Source organism: Alligator mississippiensis, chromosome 2 (assembly GCF_030867095.1).
Source record: "Alligator mississippiensis isolate rAllMis1 chromosome 2, rAllMis1, whole genome shotgun sequence".
Taxonomy (NCBI): domain Eukaryota; kingdom Metazoa; phylum Chordata; order Crocodylia; family Alligatoridae; genus Alligator; species Alligator mississippiensis.
Window position 1 is genome coordinate 243,463,808 of NC_081825.1, and position 17,071 is coordinate 243,480,878.

Sequence of the window (17,071 nt, forward strand, 5' to 3'; positions counted from 1 at the left end):
AGGGGAAATAACTAAAATATGAGTCATTTTTCTTCCATAGCCTGTGTAAAGCCAAATAAGATTGGAAGAGTAAATTAAACCTCCATGTACCCTATGGAGAAGAAATATATAATAACTCAATTATGAGATTAATTAGATTTATTAACATGAGGTGGGTAGTATGTCAATATAGTAATGGTTTACTTAAAATATAACAGTAGCTAACTAAAATATATAGTCAGAAATTGAAACATGCTAGTAAACAGGATAATCCTAAATCACAATTAATATATAATTTTCAGAAATGGGTATTACCTTGGATAGTGTTATCAAAACTTGTCCAGCCAAGATTTGATACAGATAGAAGGAAATTTCATTCATTTTGACAAGCTTTTTATATATGGGAATGGTTTCTTCTCTAAGAGGAAGGAGAAACCATGCCCCCCTCATTAATAGTATCAGTACTTCCCACTTAACTTCTGCCTTGCCATCTTGGAGGAAGGCAGGAAAAACAACAATGTTTGACAAAATCTACGTCACAAAATGTAGAAAAGCAGAGAAATGCGAAATGACTAGAGAAGCCAGAAATCCTGACAGACGTAGGATGAGAAGGGATACGCAACAAAGAAAGAAGTGGCCCAAATTGTCTTTGCTGGATGATTCGGGACTAGAGTCATTGCAAAGAATTTTAGGGTAAATCTGGAGTAAATAAACTAGGAAGGTACCAAATCCCATCCTCTCCCAGGGCTTCATTTGCTCACTCTATCCCTTTTATTCATATTGAGAGTTTATTAATTACTAAGCTAAGAGGTTGCCCTTTCATATGCATGTTTAATTCCATGTTTATAAAACTTAGCACTAATAGAAAGTTAACCAAATATTTGTTAAATCCTTGCATAAAGACAGCTTTAATGATTCTTAAATGCAAAAATAAGCCATCTTTTCCTGAACCAAGCCTTTTACATATTTTTCTGAATAGGTAAGTGTATGAAAGAAAGTTGATAATGATATCTGGGTTGTGAATACTGAAATAGAAAATCTTCATTCAAGTAAACTAGCCAAAGTCCTCAGAAGAGGGTTTACATAGGACTTAATATGCTACATAGACCTTGGACTAGTCCTCTGTACAGGAATAAGGAGATCATTAGGCTGGCAGAAATAAGGACATGCAAAAGCCTGTATGGGTGAGTGCTTAATGTAAGGGTGAAGTTACACATTGCACTCAGACCATATTAAAGTTATGCAATGTTAAGCAGTGTTAAAGTTAAAACATGCTGTGAGCAATCGCACATTAAGCATTAATATCATTTCTTGTCTGCACAGCTCTGACTTGCTATTAGAGGGTTGGAGCACAGCAAAGAACCAGGACACCTGGGCTTTCTCCCTGCTCTGATGGGTGGGGGGCAAGGAGAGGTATATATAGGGATGCTGGAGGATTGCAAATTGCTCATTTTATCTCTGTGGAGCGGACTGAAGGTAGCCTAATACAAACTAGGTAGCATGGCTCAGAGTTAACTTGCCTGAAGTGGTATAACTTTGAGATGCTCAGAGGGCACATAGCATGAGTTAATGAGCTTAAATATGTGGATGCTTGTGGTTTAAGTGTCCTTAGTATGGTCTAAATGTACTGTGTAACTTCATCTTAAGATAGAAGGGATACAGGAGAGACAGAATAGAGTGAGACCAATGGTTAATTCTTTCAATTTAGATTTTATCTTTAATGAATTTATCTCTTGACATTTCAAATAAAATAGATTATAAAGCTAAAGATGAAACACTTCTTTATTTTTAAAATGTTGCCTCATTCCCTGAAGTCAATGGAAAATAAAGGACTGCTTTAAAGGTTTAAGGAGGTTTAAGCTGGGTATTAGGAAAAACTCTCTCTCCAGGAGGGTGGTGAAGCACTGGAACAGGTTACCTAAAAACAAGGTGGAATCCCCATCCTTGGAGGTTTTTAAGGCCTGGCTTGACAAAGCCCTAGCTGAGATGATCTAGTTGGGCATGGTCCTGCTTTGAGCAGGGGGTTGGTCTAGATGACCTCCTGAGGTCCCTTCCAACCCTAATTTTCTAGGATTCTGTGATTCTATTAAATGAAACAGATCTCTAAGTGCTTTGCTATCTGTTGCTTCAGTGCTTATAGTTAAGCTCTTAAATGCTTTGCTGAATTGGATCCCAAGTGTCTACTGTTCTCCATCACTGCATACACTCACTAATTACAGAGATTTCAATTTATTAAAGACAGTGATGTTTCAAACCTTATTGTGGAACTTTGTGCATTATAGTTCATACATGCATACTTGTAAGTGTGATGTGTCAGAATAAAGTCCACCAGTCCACTCAGAGTAAGATCAGAAAGATGCACTTTTGCTTGCCTTCCAACTTTGTGATATGGAGCTGAGGTGGAGTTGTTCACCTGGACTTCAGCAGCAGGCAAAGTACAGTTCCAAAGAATTAGCTCATTTATTTGTGTGCTGTATTTATTTTTCAAGATTCACTTGAAGGGAGAAGCAAGCTGCCTGAAGGAAGAGGTAAGCTGCCTGCCTGGTGTTCTTTTCTCTAGATCTTTTCTTAATAATTCATAATAAAAAGCTTTCTCCAAGATTTGAAGAAGGCCAGTAAATAGTCCCAGTGTGCACTGTAAATATGGGAAGGAAATAAAAGATTAACATTCAAAAGCTGAAGAAATGGGTAAGAAGCACTTGGAACTAGGAGTTTGGCTGAGTTCATGATAGGTACAGGGCCAAAGGCAAAATTTGGATCCCTGTCTGAGTTTTCCAGTCACAGGGGTGTTTGGGCTATGGGTTTTAATTAAACTTATTTTTAATTTAAAGACAGAAGAAAACTGTCAGGAAAAGGGATGCATGACAGTGGAAAAAATGAACATACCATGGAGCTGCCTGCTTTTAGTTTTTTAAGGGTTGAGTTTTGCTGGAGGTAATTTTCTAGTTCATTAAGACACTGATGTCAAACAACTGACTTCAGACAGTTCCACATATAATAGGATGTTGTATTGGTAATAGTCAATCAGCACAATGGCGAGTAGTTTGGAACAGAGTGGAAAATTATACATTTTACTCTGACTCTGTATGACAAGTATACAATTTATTGATATTTTAAAAAATAATTCATTTTGCAGGCCTGAATTTTATAGCATTGATTTATTTTATGCACTTTTTTAAAAACATGGTCAATAATTTTTCACTTTGGAATTTAAAGCATTCTCTGAATCTCACTTATCAGGTTCTGTTTCTGCTTAAAATGTTACTGCTAAGTAAAGATGTTCAAAAAGCCTGCGGTGAACCAGTCAAACTTACATGGCTTTTTGTAAATGGTGTAGGCTAGTTTAGGAGTGAACAGACCACAAGTTTGCCTTTTGGTGTAAGGGGCACACAGGCTGCCTGCACTGGCCAAGGCTGTCAGGTTGGGGGAGCTCCTGCACATCTCCCAATGGGCTCCCCAGGCTGCCGGAGATTGCTGAGCACACCCAAGTGCAGCTGATTAGCTGGGCCACCTCCGATTGGCTCCTGGACATGGGGAAGCATGTCCTCTCTCCCCTATCATCCACCACAGACATCTGTTGTCTGCAGACAGTTCACCCATCCCCTGCAGCCTGGCTGTGCTCCCTGGTCCCAGTCATGCAGGGTATGGGTGCGGGGGGTGTCTCAGGGGGCTCCTACACACCCACCTAAGGACTCCCATACCCCTGTGAGTGGGCACAGCCCCAAGCAGCATGACCAAGCACCCCTTCCTCCCTCTCCCCTTGTCATCATTAGCCACTGACGTGTCAGCTGTAGTCAGGCACTGGAGACACATGCTCACCTATCCCCTGCAGCCCAGTTATGTTCCCTGTGGCTGTGGTCACGCACAGGGGTCAAGGTGGTCCCTGGGTGGGCTCCCACACACCCACCCACCCAGGGACCCCTATGCCCCATGCGTGGGCACAGCCCCAGGGAGCCCAACTGGGCTGCAGGGCATGGCCAAGCATCCCTTCCCCCTGACTCCATCATCATCAGCCACTGTATTGACTTGGCTCTAAGAGACTAAGGGCAGGGCCAGCTGAGCGCTCAGCTGGAGCAGCTGAGCATGGGGCAAGTGATAGCACAACTGCCTGCGAGGGGGAGTTAGTGATAGGGTGCAACGGTGCCTCAGATACTGGTGGACAGTGACCAAACATGAATTGATGGGGAATCTGGTACAGAAGTTTGATTCCCTAGTCTAACCTAAATTAATTGAGTGCACACTGATCCAGGTCTATCTTAGACCCGGTTCTGCCATTTTTAAACCAGTCTGTGTGTGCCAATCTTGTGTACTGTTACAGGTTTAGACCAGTTTCCCAGCACTTATGCTGGGAAAAAGTGTAATGTCTGCACCTAATCTAAGGAGAACTGTGATGGACTATGGGGAGTCTATCCTGCTGCTGGAAAGAGAAGAAATTTCGCACTCTTGCACTGATCAGAAAGGTTTCTAGAACTCCTATGTTTTGCCTTCATTAGAGCTTTTAACAGGGAGCCCAGACACTGACTGAGTTCAGTTGCAGTAAATTTATCCTTCGTGAGTATGGGAAACTTTTGTTACACATATTCAATCAAAGCTGCTATTGAAGTAGGAACTCCTGTTGACGTTAGTGGGTATTTGCCTACGTGAGGACCATAGCTTTTAGTTCAATAATAAGACCAAACTCTCCAGTCCTTCACATTGTTTGACAATTGTTAATGTAGGACCCATAATCTAAGGAGAGGGGAGTAAGTAATTCAATTTTAATTGAACATATTTAACTGTCTTCAATAAATCCTTGTGGTTTTCTTTAGGGAAGGCTTGGCTGAAGCTGTGTGCTTTTGCTTTTTTTTATTCTGTGAGCTGATTTTCTTTACCTGGCCTCAACCAACCTGAACTGTTATCTACAGCTGAGAATGGGAATTTATGGAAATAGTATTGCAGCTGCATGAAAGTAAACTCTAGGATGCCTCATGGCAATTGCAATAGTTGGTAAACTATGTAGTACAGTTTTATCTGTAGACAGTTAGAGAAGCTAGTATTTTGCATGCACTAGTTCTTCCTTCTGGTCCCCAGTTTCATTCCAGATCAGGTTCAGGGAAATAACAAGCATCAGATCTGATCAATGTAAGCTGTGCTTTTTAAATTGAAACTTTGCCATTACATTATTTTCCATCAGTTTTTATCACATACAAAATTGTGTTATGTCATGTTGACTGATCTGGTACAAAGTAACAAGATGAGACACAATGACAGGACACAGTGCTACACATCAGAAACATCATCCCTCAGAAATGCAATCTGATGCATTAAGAAAGGGAGGAGTGTGAGAGGGAAAAAGCTAATTTTGGCAGAGACTGGATATGTTGAAAGCAGGTGCTTCTTTTTATCCTCCAAGGGTTTCTTTTTGCGAGAAATAAATCTTTTAATTTTAAATGCCAGTCTGTGTTATATTTTTGGTGTGTATTTCTGCAGAGGGACTGACTGAGAGGAAAGATGAAGCTGAAAAGTTCACTGGGATTTATTCTTCTATTCCTCTTTAAATGTGATGTGTTGACAAGTGCTGAAGAGGCTGTGGTGCTTGCTAATGCCCATCTTCTCCCTCAAAGAGGCTACGAGAAACTGGATAACAACAATGAGAAAGGTACTCCAAAGAAGGATATGTAGGGGGAGGTACATATGCTATTTTATTTTATAAGGCTTTACTGTGTGATTTTTCTGTCACCTGTAGTATCTGAGGACTTGAGTCATTAAAGTATTTAGGCCAGGGGTGGACCATTATTTCAGCTGGAGGGCCGCTTAACAAGTTTTGGTGAGCTGTCTAGGGCCACAATGGTAGCCCTGTCCCTTGACAGGTGCCCCACCCCCGGTCGCCATCTTGGGACCAGAAGTCCCACCCTTAACCCCTGACCTTTGCCACTTGAAGTCCCTCCCCTTGCCCCAGAAGTACTCCTTTTGAGAAGGAGGTAGGGGGGGCTGCCATCTTGAAACTAGAAAAAAAATCATATACTAAAAAAAAATCATACATCTACTATAACTTATTTTAATTTTATTTTTAAAATACTTTGGTCCTGATTTATGTGTGTTTGCATAGTGTAGCTAGAGGCGATTGCATAATATCTCAAAATACAGTATTACTCTAGTGTATTGTGTTTGGTAGGGTGTGGATGCAGAGTATGTGGCTGTATGTAAAGTGGGGGTGGGACTGTATGTGCAGGATGTGGGAGGGTGTGGGTATATTTGGGGGTATGGTGGGGAGTGGGGTGTGTGGGAGTGTGTGTGAGGGCTGTGGGATGGTGTGGGTTTGTGGGGGGTTATGGTGGGGGTGGAGTGTGTGGGAGGGTGTGGGTGTGTGTGTAGGGGGGTCCTCAGAGTTCCTGGAGTGTGCAAGTCTCTGGATCTGCATGTAGTGGCAGTGAGCGGAGCCAGCCCTGCCCGGCCCCACAGTGCGCAGGTCCCCGCACTCCGACCTTAGTCTCCAGCCACACATGGTGCAGGGTGCAGGGCTAGCCCCACCCAGACCCACAGTGCACAGCTCCTGAACTCCTGTAGCATGTGGGACCAGTCCAGCCACATAGCGCACCCCATGCTCCCAGCCCCCTTTCACCCCTCGTCCTGGCCTGGTGGGGCCATACCTGCATTTCCAGGTTCGCAGGCAGGGAGGTTGGAAACAGGCATGAGGCGGCCAAGCAAAAGCCTCTGCCAGGCAACGGCTTCTTGTCTCTAGCTTCCCTAGCTTGGGGCTAAGAGTGGATCAGGCCAGGCTCGGGGGGCGTGGTCCTTTGGCAACCAAAGCTGCACTTCCTACATGAAGGTACTGACTTGTAAAGGGGCAGCCCAGGACTGCTGCTTACAGACAGCTTAGGAAGTTTTTGCTGCTGGGAAAGAGGCAAATACAACCCTACATGTATTAAGTGAGATATTTCCAGCAGAGAGAAGGAAGTGTCGGTACCACTAAACAAGCTATATGAACTCTCTTCCATAAACTTCTCTGAAACAAGGACCATAGCTGTATGCTATACTAGGATTGTCAAGGACATATATCTGTAGAGACTTTGGCAACAGGAAAGCCTTTTTAAACTGCAACCTTAACATTTTTGCTATGGTAAGATTTTTTCTGTTTAAGACTCTGAAAAACATGAGTGTGTGGCTCTCCTGAACATGAAAACACGGCTTACTTGAACTAGCTTAGTTTCCCAGAAGTAGAATACTCAATTTCATAATAACCAATTCAGTTCTATACACTGCACCCTAATTCCTATCAATCATTGTCAAAACTGCATAGTAAAAAGCCAGTGGAGGACTGAAAACCCTGGAAATGTTGTAGTCAATTACTAGTGATCCATAGGCATTTTTCTCATACAGATTGTCAATTTGTTAAGTATTTCACTGAATATAATATAAATATTAAATAATGTAATGGGTTTCCTTTCAATATTATTCATAGAAAAATAGCAGAGCAGTGAAGTACAGTACAGTTCCAATTCATGACTGAGTCACCATATAATGAAATAGACACTAAATAATGCTTATCTTGACAAAAGAGGAATTGATTATATATATCAATGCTGGCTTTTTAGCAGTCCCAGAGTTAGCTCAAAGACTATACCTTGGTTCTTAGAACTGCTTGAAAACAGTATGAGTGTAATCAAAGGTCTTTTTATGGCTCCATGAATGATTTACAACAAAAACTTACACTGAAAATATACCTCGGTGTACACCCAAGGCCTTTCTACCACTTTTATTTTGCCCAAGTTTTCCCACTACATAAATAACCTGTCAGCCTGAAGATTGTGATACATGAGATGAAGAAAAAAGAAATATATTTCCATTTGTTTTCCTGTTTTATAGTGCTGATTTCTTGCTAACTTCTGATCAGAGCGATGGTACCAAATACAAGGAACAAAGGGCCACATCTTGCTGTTGTCTGACATCAGTATATGGCCACAGTGGGCACATCTACATGTGTCCCTGACTGCACAGTAGTCATTGCACAGTTATTTAGTACTTGCTAAAGTAAGTACTAAATGACTGCGCAGTAACAGCTGTTACTGCACAATCCCAGCAGCGCATGGGTCATTTCCGATCCTAGTGTGCAGTAGGTACTCACTGCTACTGCACAGTAGCATAGGTGTCACAGTGTGCGCCTGCCAATGCTACTTCGCCCTAGCATCTCATGTAGATGCGCTCAGTATGTTCTGGTCAGATATCGATGGAACAAACATTCATACATTCTGCAGGGTGCAGTCAACTATTTAGAAATTACTAATTAAGCAAATAATTATTTGAAACATACCTTTTTTTTCTCTATTTAGAATACCCAAGGGATTGTTACGAGATTTTTCAACACTCTGAAAGAAACTCCAAAGATGGTCTTTATGTTATTCAGCCAATGAAAGATCCTATTGTTGTCTACTGTAATATGCAAGATGGTGGCTGGACAGTAATCCAGCACATTACAGCCAATAGTACTGTGGATTTTGATAGGACTTGGCAGGATTACAAATATGGTTTTGGCTCAGTTCATGACAATTACTGGTTAGGGAATGAATACATGCATCAGTTAACCAGCAGTTCAAGGCCATATACACTTAGAGTCAAACTCGTAGACTTAAATGCTGAAATCAAATGGGGAGAGTATGACCCATTCTACATTGAAAATGAAGAGTCTCAATACAGGATAAGGGTTGGTCTATACAAAGGAAATGCTATGGATGCTCTGACGCAGGACACAGAAGCTTATCTCCATGACAACCAGAAATTCACAACCAAAGACAGAGATAATGATAACTATTTTCAGAATTGTGCTAAACTAGAGTACAATGGCATTCCAGGTGGAGGCTGGTGGTACGATGCTTGTGCTGGAGCAAATCTAAATCGCAGGAATGTTATATACTGGCAAAAGGACTGCAACAAAGACCATATGTGCAAGTTTGCATGGATGATGGTCAAGCCCAGTGACTATGGCCAGTGTACCACAAAGGCTTGTCCTTGTCATAAAGATGAATTGTAAATAACACCACTACATTTTAAAGGGATGTCATCAATGAAGCTTGTAAAAAATCTATTTGCCATCTCTTTGTTTATTGTGTGGAATCAGTAGGATCACTGTTGGTAGCAAAATTGTTTTCTATGACTAGTTCTTTTAGAAACTCTGGAACTAACTTCAAAATTTGGATAAGAGTTTGAATTCCCTGTTGGTAAGGAGCATTTGAGTCCATTGTTCTGGCTCAGCTCATGGCAAAATCAGACTCAGGTGATGTTTTTCAGAGCTGGGTGTGGTTTGTGATTCTGAATTCCTCCCAAAAGTAAGATATTTTTTAATCTAGGGATTTCCATTCATTTTTACTTTGAACTTTTTGTACCACATAAGTACAATAAGAGGTAGGTGTAGCTATTTAAATGATCACTTTCAAAGGACTAGAAAGGCATGGGTAAGTAATAAATAATTATTACATTTCTGTAATCTCCTGTCTGAAGACAAAGTCTTAGGTTTGTTTACTATTCTATTAACTGGAACAGAAAAATTAAACAACAGACTATGTTCACAGCTAGTCTGTGTGAATCCCAGATTCATTATGAATGGACTCTTTTTTAGAGCTCTTCCTAAATATTCCTGTTTCTGAATTCAGTCCTGCCTCTGTACAGGCTGGCAGGGTTGGACCTATAGTCATGACAAGTATCCATTTGTAATGTAGTACATTTGTAAGGACCTATTCAATTCACGATTTTGTGGATTTTGCAGAAATTGTGAAATTGGGCAATGTCTGCAACATCTGGGGAGAAAAAGAAAAACTTACTAAAACTAAAATGCTGCCTCCCCAGTGGGAGCCTGTAGTATTCATGGCTGGTGTAGAAGGAGAAAAAGGGGCTGCTGGTACAAAGGGGAGCAGCCAAGATGGCTGCTGCCCCACGCCCCTTGCTGATGATTGCCTGAGAGGGCTGCCTATTGTGTGGCTCCATCCCACTCCATTAATCAGCACCAAGGGGTAGGGCACCAGGGCCCCTTAGCCAATCAGAGGTGTGGGAGGGCACCATGATAAATCCACAAAAATACCTGCCAGCCCTGTGATCTGCCCATGAAATCAGCCACATGCCTCCTTGATTTAAGTAGGTCCTATACATGCGCTAATGAAAATGGAACTCCCAGCAAGAAACAATTTGACATTAAAGAGGACTGATATGAAAATGTGTATGTCTTATATTCCATTCATAGAGGGCCATGATATGCATGCAATTCTGAAAAGTTGTTTTTATGTGAGTATTTATGGTTGTAGCAAGCTTACAAATACACAGTGGCATACTTTTATGAATCTGGCCAAAATCCTCAGTAGCACCTGTTGGTATGTATGTTGTAGGTATAGTTAAAAGACACATATCACACTGGTGGTTGCTTGAGTCAGGCAGAAAACAGAGCAGGGTTGCACCTTAGAGCAGGGGTGGGCAATTATTTGGGCTGGCAGGCCACTTAATGAGTTTTGGTGACCTGTCAAGGGCCACATCTGTGTCCCTCCTGCTCTGTGTCCCTCCTTTCCTCCCTCCTGGAGCTGTGAACAGTATGGAAGCCACTTGAAGCTTTAGCATATGCCGCCCCCGCCCCACATGGCCAGAGTCCACCTGCCTGAAGTTTTAGCATGCCCCAACCTGCCAGGCTCCAGGTGCAGAAGCATGAACCCGCCCACAGTTGTAACATGCCCTGTGCCCCCCATCCCTCCATGCCTGGAGCCCCAACCCAGAAACTGCTGGCCACATTTAGACAGCTGGGGATGCAGCCAACAGCTGCCAGGTCCCAAGTAACAGGGTTTGGGACTATGAACTGTGTATAACATAAGCTATTCCTTATTTTTATTAGACCAGCCAGACTTAATGGTCTTGTCAGCCTTCCTATTAGAAAGTTTCATAGTGTGGGTTTACAATGCTATAAATTTTTTCTCCTAGTTGAAACTTCATGAACAATTTTATCAATTTTAAAACAAAATGCATCCAGCAAGTTTTGAATTGTAATAAAAAAAAATATATGAGTATTCACACACTTCTTGTTTTCTTGAGTAATTTTTAAATGAAATTTTGTGAGACATTATTGCTTCATATTAAGACTGTGTTTTTTTTACGGAATTCATGATGTCCTTCTTAACATTATTGTGAGTTAAGAACAAACCACTAGCTTTAATTCTGATCTGCTGGGTTTGGTTGTGATGGTCTTCAGATTTGACATAATTTAAACACAGGGGCTGCATCCAGATGAGTGCAGCTTTGCGGTATGTGGTGCTGCAAACACGTCTGTGGTGCCACTTACCACACATTTAGATGTTCTCTGTGCAGTAAGGGTGTACACACAAGCAGAGCATGCCACTCAAAAGTGGAGCTGGGCCACCTGGAGCCATGCTCTGGCTGCTGGCCAGGCTCTGTGTGGCAGAATCGCCACTACTGCAGCCCTGAGACCCCAGGTAAGACCCTCAAGGTGCACCACCACTACTTGCCCCCAGGGAACAAAATGTCCTTGCTCATTTGGACATGCCCAGGGTTTTTCTTCTGACTACCAGTGTGAAATGCAGTGTTATTGTACTGCCTTAAAAAATGTTATTATTAAGAAGTTAAATAATGTTTAAATAAAAAAAGTGTTAATAAAAGGATTTATTCTACAAGTATCTGAAAAAGTCTAGTATCTTGTGCATATGAAAGTTTCTGTCCTTATGTAATTTTTCTCTCTATCACCAGAAGATCTGACTGGTTGCTTCCTTTTTGAGTAATTTTTTAAATAATACACCACTGTAGTCAATAAAATATGGCAAACTTTTTCTTGATTTTAAAATGGAATTTCTTGAAAATATTAGAAAGCTGATGATAACTTCCATGCAAATTAATTTACAGCAAAGAAACTGCAGCATGTCAAGGCAGCAGGGGATGCATAGGAATAGAACAGGTGCTAGGTTAATATAACTCATGTGCTTATGCTACAACATAAGCACACGATGCTGGGGGTCATCATTGACCACAAGATGAACATGAGCCTGCAATGTGGTGCTGCGGCTAGTAAAGCGACCAAAACGCTGGCTTGCATCCATAGATGCTTCTCAAGCAAATCCCAGGACATCATTCTCCACTTGTACTCGGCCTTAGTGAGGCCGCAGCTGGAGTACTGCGTCCAGTTTTGGGCTCCACAATTCAAAAAGGATGTGGAGAAGCTTGAGAGAGTCCAGAGAAGAGCCACACGCATGATCAGAGGTCAGGGAAGCAAACCCTACAATGACAGGCTGAGAGCCCTGGGGCTCTTTAGCCTGGAAAAGCGCAGGCTCAGGGGTGATCTGATGGCCACCTATAAGTTTATCAGGGGTGACCACCAGTATCTGGGGGAACATTTGTTCACCAGAGTGCCCCTAGGGATGACGACTAGGTCGACTGGTCATAAACTACTACAAGACCGTTTCAGGCTGGACATAAAGAAGAATTTCTTTACTGTCCGAGCCCCCAAGGTCTGGAACAGCCTGCCACCGGAGGTGGTTCAAGCACCTTCAAGAGCAAACTGGATGCTTATCTTGCTGGGATCCTGTGACCCCAACTGACTTCCTGCCCTTTGGGCAGGGGGCTGGACTCGATGATCTTCCGAGGTCCCTTTCAGCCCTAATGTCTATGAAATCTATGAAACATTTTTTTTAATGTTCAAAGAAAGAAAGAGAAGCAAGGGGAAGAAAAAACATGGATTTCAGAGTTGTAAGAAGTAGGGTTTGTGACCAGGGTAAACCCTGAAGGAGAGGCTGGGTGTGGGGGGGAAAAGAGCACTGGATGATGTGATTCTGAGAGTGGAAGGTGGTGTGGGCAGGGAGAGCACAGTGGGGGCTGCAGGCTCTGAGAGTGGGGCTGTGTGCGCACAGGAATCTTACCTATGCCGGGGACTCAAAAACAATTCCCTGCTGCTGCTACTTCTGCAGTGTGGTCTTCTCACTGCAGGTGTTACTTTTGCAACAGCAGTAACAAGGTGTCTTCATACCTAGCTGCTGGTGCAAGAGCAATGCCAAGGGGTTGCCCTTGCTGCCAGGGCCCGGACTCAATAGGGGTGAGGATGCTTCTGGGGCAAGTCTTAAACTGGCATCTGGACCTGGTGCCCTGCTTGTCCACACCTAGTTGCAATACTGATGGATATTAAGCTGAATTGTCTGTTTCTCTGTAGGACAAGGCAATGCAGGGTTTATATAGGAAAAGTGAAAATGAATTAACTATGGCTGTGTAATTAATGTAAGGGATCATGTTACAGTGAATTATGGACATTTTACCTTGGAATGAGAACATGCACATGGGTCTTAATGCACCAGCTTCACATATGGAGTTGATTTGTCTTAGTTTTCCTGAGGGCCCTGTGGTTTCAGTCCCTAAGTAGATGTATCCTCAGAAATCATCTCTGTGGTTAACCAGGGCTTTTAGCCCAGTCCCTTTTACCATCCAGAAAAAATTCTGACATGGGTTTGGAGCCTTGTCTAAGTTTATCCATCAAGGGCTATGGGATGGAACCTGCCCACTTTGAAATGAAGATTCAGGCAAATGACTGAAATGTTGGAAGTCCTCCAATACCATTCTCCTAATCCCCCTTAAAGGACAGAAAAGTTTTCCCATGATTGATACAGTTGCCTGGGAAAGAATCTTAGAGCGTCTCAGCATAAAGGAAGATGGAAGATGCCTGCAGGTGTGTGTCGCGTGCACACGCACGCACACACACACACACACACACACACACACACACACCTCCTACTTGACTGCAGAAACAGTGAGGGCTCATTAATACACCCTTCTCCTGGAAAGCTTGTAACCAGGTTCAGCTAACACAGTTGCGCAAACCTGTGCGCCAATCAACTGGGCTAATTGTGCAGTGAAGAAATCTCTGGTGATGAGATCAGAGGTGAATGCATCTGTGTCAGAATACTAAAGCATGAAACAGTATATGTGCTGTCAAAACTTTGTGCCAAAATATATGCCATATATGCTAATAAAAGGAAGCAGGTGACAATTCACAAACTGGTTAAACAGACAATGACAACAAATGTGTGAAAATGTGACCAAAAGATTGGACAATTCAAACAAAAAGTGCCTTAAATACGATGGAATGCAGTGTTGATAAACAACAAAAAGATGTAATTGGAAATTAATGGACCAAAATTGTCAGAAATTAGGCCTAATAAGTGAACAAAATAACAAAGGTGGTCATTTCCATTCATTACCACTCCTTGTGGGAGGTTTAAAAAGAAAGACTTCGGAGATTAAAATAGTGAAATCGGATTTCCATGGAAAAAAGCCAGCAGATCTCTGCCTAGATTTCCTCACTGGTGAATCTTAATCCCTGGGAGATCTAGACAAACACACCTCTAAAAATACCCAAGTTCACAATAAGAAGACCAGCAAGGACCCAAAGCATATGCATGTTAAATCTATTCTGACTTCCTCGCCCTTATTGGTCCTTCTCTCTCTCTCTCACTGTCTTTCTCCTATTTTATCTCTCTCATGGCTTTTCACCTGATCCTGAGACTCATCTCACTACGTCGCACTAAGGCCATTAAAATGTATTAAAATTGGCTCCAGTCCAAATTAACTAATCCTCACTGAATGAGGATTAAAGTTAATTCAGACCAGGGCAGTCTGAATTAGGCAATTTAAACTGTATTAATTAACATGTATATATGATGTTACCTTTAGGAAACGGAGCCCTAGGAACTTGGATAAGCATTCCTTAGGAATGCAGATAAGCATTGTAAATATCAACCCCCTCAAGGGCAACTCAGTTGGCTTTTTGCAACACAACAGGCACAAAGTAACACCTTTACAAAGTCAAATGTGCCAACAACACCTCACCTGACTAAGTATCAGTATCCTGACTATGGCCCCAACCCTACCTAAGCACATGGGCTACTGGTCTGTGAAGAAAGGGGCAAACCCCCTTGATCATCTATTAACGTTTAATTCAAATTGAAATTTGATTCAAACTGTGTGATGCAAATCAGTTAACACTGTTTAGAAAATGGTGAGTACATCTACAAATGGCTTACCTGCCAGCATGAGATGGCCCATCCGGCTCCTCCCAGTCAAACAATCTCCAAAAAAGGAGAGGTGCCTGACCAGACTATTCAGGCAGTGTCCTTGAGCAGGGAAATGAACAAGTGTCCTGAGCGCCTGAGGTCATGTCTCACCTGCCATGACCCAGAACTTTTCTCTGGGACTGAACAACTGCCATTTATCCTGAGAATATCAGTAAAAGCTGTATTTCCAATGCATTTCACTATCAAATCTCCTCTATCTCCTGTTTCACTAAAAGTAAAAAAAAAAGAATTGCCATTCTCAAAGTAATAAATTTGAGAAGGATTGTTTGGCAGAATAAAAGACTCCAACTCATATTTTCTTTTAAATGAAGAAACTCTGATAAGTTAAATTTGTCCTGCATAACCACTTAGTTTCAATATTCTTTTTGTTTTGTGGTTTTTTATTCTCTTGTGTAGCCCAATGAATAATTTTCCAATCTTGGCCATAAATGTGTGTTGGTGTGCTGGTGTGTTGACTTTCTGATTCTAGTTCATTAAAATTAACAGAGCCTTCAAGGGGACTCCATTGTCTTCTACAATTCAGAAGTCACCAGAACAGCAGTGGTTTACACAGGTAAGAAGGCCTTAAATGTAATAGTATATGGGTGCGTCTACACGTTGCCTTACATCTCTGTAGCTACACGCTATGGTGATGTAGCAATCACGAAGGTCTACATGTGATTGGCAGCTACTTCACCGTAGTGGCGCACTCCCTCATTTTAGCACACTGCTATGGTGAATTAGTTGCAAAAAATAACCAGTTATTCTTTCCTTCCAGAAGGAAGTTCTAAAGCACGGCACAGTAGCAATGTGGTCATAGGGTGACGTGTAGATGTGTCCTATAATTAGTAAATGTAGTTATTTGAGTCTTACTGCATTTAGGTAACTCTTTTATATTGTATTTATGATATAATGAGTAAAAGACGTAACAACTAGCGATGAGAACAGGATGGTAAACTAGAAATACTGTTTTGACAAGACTGCAGAGGCCTAGTAAAGTTGGAAAGAAAACAGAAGTCTACACTCACTGGGATTATGAGGTAATTGCTTATTTAGGGGTGGGGGAATCTTTGAAAAGGAGTTTAAAATGAGTGGTTATTTAGAGAAAAATAACTTTTTGATAGTTAAGTTGAGAATTGGCTTACCTGTATCAAGAGACTGTAAGACTGTACAATAATTAATGATATAACTGATGAGAAAAAGCTGACAGCTTTACCAAGTGTAATGAAATTTATAACCTACTACATAGCCTAACAGTGCTAGTAAAAGCTGGAGGCAAAACATTTGCTGAGATTTGAAGAAATGCTACCAAATCAGCTGTCCCCAAAAACCACCCTTAATCACAGAGTTATTTTCATGTTTACAACATAGGGTTTAGGCATTTTTGTTGGTCATATAGGAATTAAAGACATGGTCCTAAAAATCAGATGCCAACAATGTTACTTACAATATATAATATATATATTAATGCCCAATGTCAAGAAAGGTGTACTTAAAAAACAATGTGATTGAATGGATACATAGGCCACATCCACGCAAGCATGGTCATTTGGTTTCCCAGGGACAACTAGTGGCAGCACACCTTGTGTTACCCTGGGGTGGCCCAGCAGCCTTACCTGGAGTCCTGGGGGCCTTCAGCAGTGGCAATCCTGCTGCTTGGAGCCTGGCTGGCAGCCAGAGGGGACCCCTGGCTGGCTAGGCTCCAGTTTGGAATGGCACACGTTGGCCTCATGTGCGCTGCTCCACGGTTTTTTTGCACATTTTTTTTACCTCTGGATGTACACCTGGCACTGCCAGATAGACATCCCTGTTCTATCCAAGCAGGTAGAAGTACCACCGTAATAGAAGCATAACAGAAAAGACATAAATCAGCTTTTCAGTTCCAGTTCCCCAGGACATTCTCCATCAGTGATGCTAAAAACCTTGAGCTTACTATATAGTAGACCTGTGCAAAACAGCTAGTGTTCGCTTCAGATTTGGATTCGGCTGATTTGGGGGACAGTGATTCAATTTGGTGATTCGAATCACTGTCTTGA

At 41.9% G+C, this 17,071-nt stretch overlaps 1 protein-coding gene across 1 annotated transcript; it reads left to right on the plus strand.

Moving 5' to 3' along the window:
- Positions 1-282: 282 nt before the first annotated feature.
- On the plus strand, positions 283-11,771 carry LOC109285438 (fibrinogen-like protein 1-like protein). The gene is made up of 3 exons (XM_019496462.2): positions 283-2,507; positions 5,449-5,617; positions 8,289-11,771. The coding sequence occupies exons 2-3, from the start codon at positions 5,470-5,472 to the stop codon at positions 8,984-8,986; spliced, it is 846 nt and encodes a 281-aa protein (XP_019352007.1). The 5' UTR covers positions 283-2,507; positions 5,449-5,469; the 3' UTR covers positions 8,987-11,771.
- Positions 11,772-17,071: the final 5,300 nt, after the last annotated feature.

Coding starts and splice junctions, on each gene's coding strand:
- LOC109285438 (XM_019496462.2), top strand. CDS start 5,470: ATGAAGCTGAAAAGTTCACTGGGATTTATTCTTCTATTCCTCTTTAAA. Junction 5,618..8,288: donor GGATAACAACAATGAGAAAG/GTACTCCAAAGA, acceptor TTCTCTATTTAG/AATACCCAAGGGATTGTTAC.